At 36.2% G+C, this 3,382-nt stretch overlaps 2 protein-coding genes across 2 annotated transcripts; both read left to right on the forward strand.

Moving 5' to 3' along the window:
• Positions 1 to 37: 37 nt before the first annotated feature.
• T551_03746 (uncharacterized protein) lies at positions 38 to 1,141 on the forward strand (the record flags this gene model as incomplete). Its single annotated transcript, XM_018376009.1, has 1 exon — positions 38 to 1,141. A coding segment is annotated over one exon (1,104 nt), but the record flags the coding sequence as incomplete, so codon positions are not given.
• A 504-nt stretch (positions 1,142 to 1,645) lies between these two features.
• T551_03747 (uncharacterized protein) lies at positions 1,646 to 3,382 on the forward strand (the record flags this gene model as incomplete). The annotated part of the gene is made up of 1 exon (XM_018376010.1): positions 1,646 to 3,382. A coding segment is annotated over one exon (1,737 nt), but the record flags the coding sequence as incomplete, so codon positions are not given.

Below are 3,382 nucleotides of genomic sequence, written 5' to 3' on the forward strand. Positions count from 1 at the left end.
TCTTAAAAATAACACGAATAACATAACAACACTGGAAAGAAACTGTCCCTCCTGGCATACGTACTGCAATAGATTTTCACCTAATTGTCCAGATCTTACTAAAGGAGATACTCTTTGTACAAAGATCAAAGATCATTGTAAGCCATTTTATGAAAGAAAGGCCTTGGAAGATGCTCTCAAAGTAGAGCTTCAAGGGAATTTAAGTGATAAATCTAAATGTGAACCTGCATTAAAAAGATATTGTGAAGTATTAAAAAATGCAGCTAATACGCCAATTAAAGGATTATGTAAAGATACTACTGATAAAAAACCTAAAAAAGATGACAATAAAGTTAGAGAGGAACTCTGTGAGAAGTTAGTGGAAGAAGTGAAAGAACAATGTAAAACATTATCAACAGAATTAGAACAACCAGCAAAAGAGTTAGAAGAAGATTCTAAGACATATGAGAAACTTAAGAAACAGGCAAAGGAAGCAATGAACAAGTCCAATCTTGTTTTATCATTCGTTAAAAAAGATGAAAATAATGCATCGAAAAATAGTAGCAAAAACAAGGATAAAAATACCGTTTCAAACGGACTTCAAGATACCACAGAACATATGAAAATACTACGGAGAGGAGTTAAGGATGTATCCGTAACAGAATCTGAAGCTAAGGCATTTGATTTGGTAGCAGAAGTATTTGGAAGATATCTAGACTTGAAAGAAAGATGTAATAAATTGGAATCAGATTGCAGAGTTAAGGAGGATTGCAAGGATTTAGAAGGAGTATGTGGAAAGATACAAGGAGTATGTTCGAAATTAAAACCACTGAAAGTGAAGCCGCACGAAACAGTGACAGAAAGCACAACGACGACCACGACGACAACAACGACCGTTACCGATCCGAAGGCAACAGAATGCAAATCTTTACAGACAACAGATACATGGATTACACAGACTTCGACACATACCAGCACGTCTACCATCACATCTACAATCACATCAAAAATAACACTCACATCAACAAGGCGTTGCAAACCAACCAAGTGTACGACAGGGGATGATGCAGAGGACGTGAAGCCGAGTGAGGGATTGAAGATGAGTGGGTGGAGCGTGATGAGGGGGGTGATATTAGCAATGATGATTTCGTTCATGATTTAGAAAGCAAATGAGCAAAATTTAATGATGAGCATGTATATTTAGTAAATAAACGAGCAGGGTAGGACAGGAAAGAGTAAAGTAGATTGAGTCATCTCTTCAGCATCAATTGAAAGTGCATTACACATGAAATCGCGTGTTCCTTATTTAATTGACCACTATTCTTTATCTAAATAACCTTTATTTCTCATTTATGTCCTTTTACATTCTACTTTTTATTTATTCAAATTTTACTATTACCCCACATTTACCCCGCATTTACCCCACACAAATTTAAATACGTGTAGTAAAGCATGTATCACAATATTGTATGAACACACTAAAGATATATTCTGCACACATTGCTTGTCTGACAAGTTGTCACTGAATTTACTTGAACACCCTTAAAATTAATTAAGAATAATTCAAATTTGAAGACATGGCTCTAACATCTCACGTTCAATCAAAATACGCTAATGGAAACCCAAACTCAAACCACACACCACAGCGCAGCCCACCCCCGTCAGGCACAGCTTGGCGCGGGCGGTGGCGCGGGCGGTTAAGCGGCAGGTACAAACACAGGGAGCAGGAACAAATGATGAGGAAATTTATCTTTTGGCTTTAATTGCAAAAGAAGATGCTAAAGATGATAAGAAATGCAAAGAAAAATTAGACAAATACTGCGAAGCACTAAATAATGCAACAATAAAAGCGGAAGACGTATATGAAAAACTTAAAACTTTTTGTAAAAATGGAAAAGCAGGAGAAAAATGCAAAAATTTGGAAGGCAAAGTCAATCAAAAATGCACTGAATTTCAAGGAAAACTTCAAACAGCTGTTAAGAAAAACATTAAAAATTTGGAAGATACAGATTGTGCAAATGAACAACAATGCCTATTTTTGGAGGGAGCATGTCCAACAAAACTTAAAAATAACTGCAATACTTTAAGAAATAAGTGCTATCAAAAGAAGCGTGATAAAGTGGCGGAAGAAGCTCTTTTAAGAGCAGTTCGTGGAGGTCTAACCAATGAAACTACATGTGAAGGAAAGCTCAAAGAGGTTTGCATAAAGTTGAGTCAAGAAAGTGATGAGTTAACGAAGCTTTGTCTTTACCAAAAAATGACATGTAAAACATTTGTATCAGAAAAACAAAAAAAATGTAATAGCCTTGAACAGGAAGTTAAAGAAGCACTTAAAAAAAACAGTGAATTACGAGAAAAATGTCTACCATTACTTGAGCAATGTTACTTTCACAGAGGGGACTGCAAAAAAGATGCATCACAATGCAAACTTCCAAATGGAAACTGTGAGGAATATCTACCAAAGTGTGATGAATTGGCAGAAGAATGTGGAAAAAAAGGCGTCATTTATATACATCCAGGACCCGATTTCGATCCAACTAAGCCAGAGCCTACAGTAGCAGAGGACATAGGACTGGAAGAGCTTTATAAAGAGGCTGAGAAGGATGGAATTTTTATTGGAAAGAATCATCTAAGAGATGCAACGACTTTGTTGGCGTTGTTGATCCAAGATTCTAATCTTAAAAAAAAAGAGGACAAAGAGAAATGCGAAGAAGCTCTTGCAGACAAATGCAAAAACTCTCATGAACATGAGGCCTTGGAAAAACTATGTGAGGGAAATAATATAAGTAATGATGGAACAGAAAAATGCAAAGATTTAGAGAATGATATTAAAAAAACGTGCACAAACCTCAAACCAACGATTCTTAGAAATCATCTTTATGATCCAAATGGCGAAATTATTGAATGGTGGAAATTGCCGACATTTCTTAGTAATGAAGAGTGTGCAAGACTAGAATCTTACTGCTTTTATTTTAAAGAAAGATGTCCAGATGTCAAAGAAGCTTGTATGAATCTGTGGGCAGCGTGTTATAAGAGAGGGCTTGATGCACGGGCAAATAAAGTACTGCAAGAAAATATGCGTGGGTTATTACGTGGTTCAAATCAAAGTTGGCTTAAGGAGTTTCAACAAAGATTAGTAAAAGTATGCAAGGAACTAAAAGAAAATAAAGGAAGTTTCCCAAATGATGAAATATTTGTTCTGTGTGTACAGCCAGCAAAAGCTGCACGATTACTTACACACGATCATCAAATGAGGGTTATCTTTTTACGACAACAACTGGATCAAAAGCGAGATTTTCCGACAGATAAAGACTGTAAGGAATTGGGGAGAAAGTGCCAAGATTTAGGAAAAGATTCAAAAGAAATTACGTGGCCATGTCATACACTGGAGCAGCAATGCAAT

This window comes from Pneumocystis jirovecii (genome assembly GCF_001477535.1).
Source record: "Pneumocystis jirovecii RU7 chromosome Unknown supercont1.61, whole genome shotgun sequence".
Taxonomy (NCBI): Eukaryota; Fungi; Ascomycota; class Pneumocystomycetes; order Pneumocystales; family Pneumocystaceae; genus Pneumocystis; species Pneumocystis jirovecii.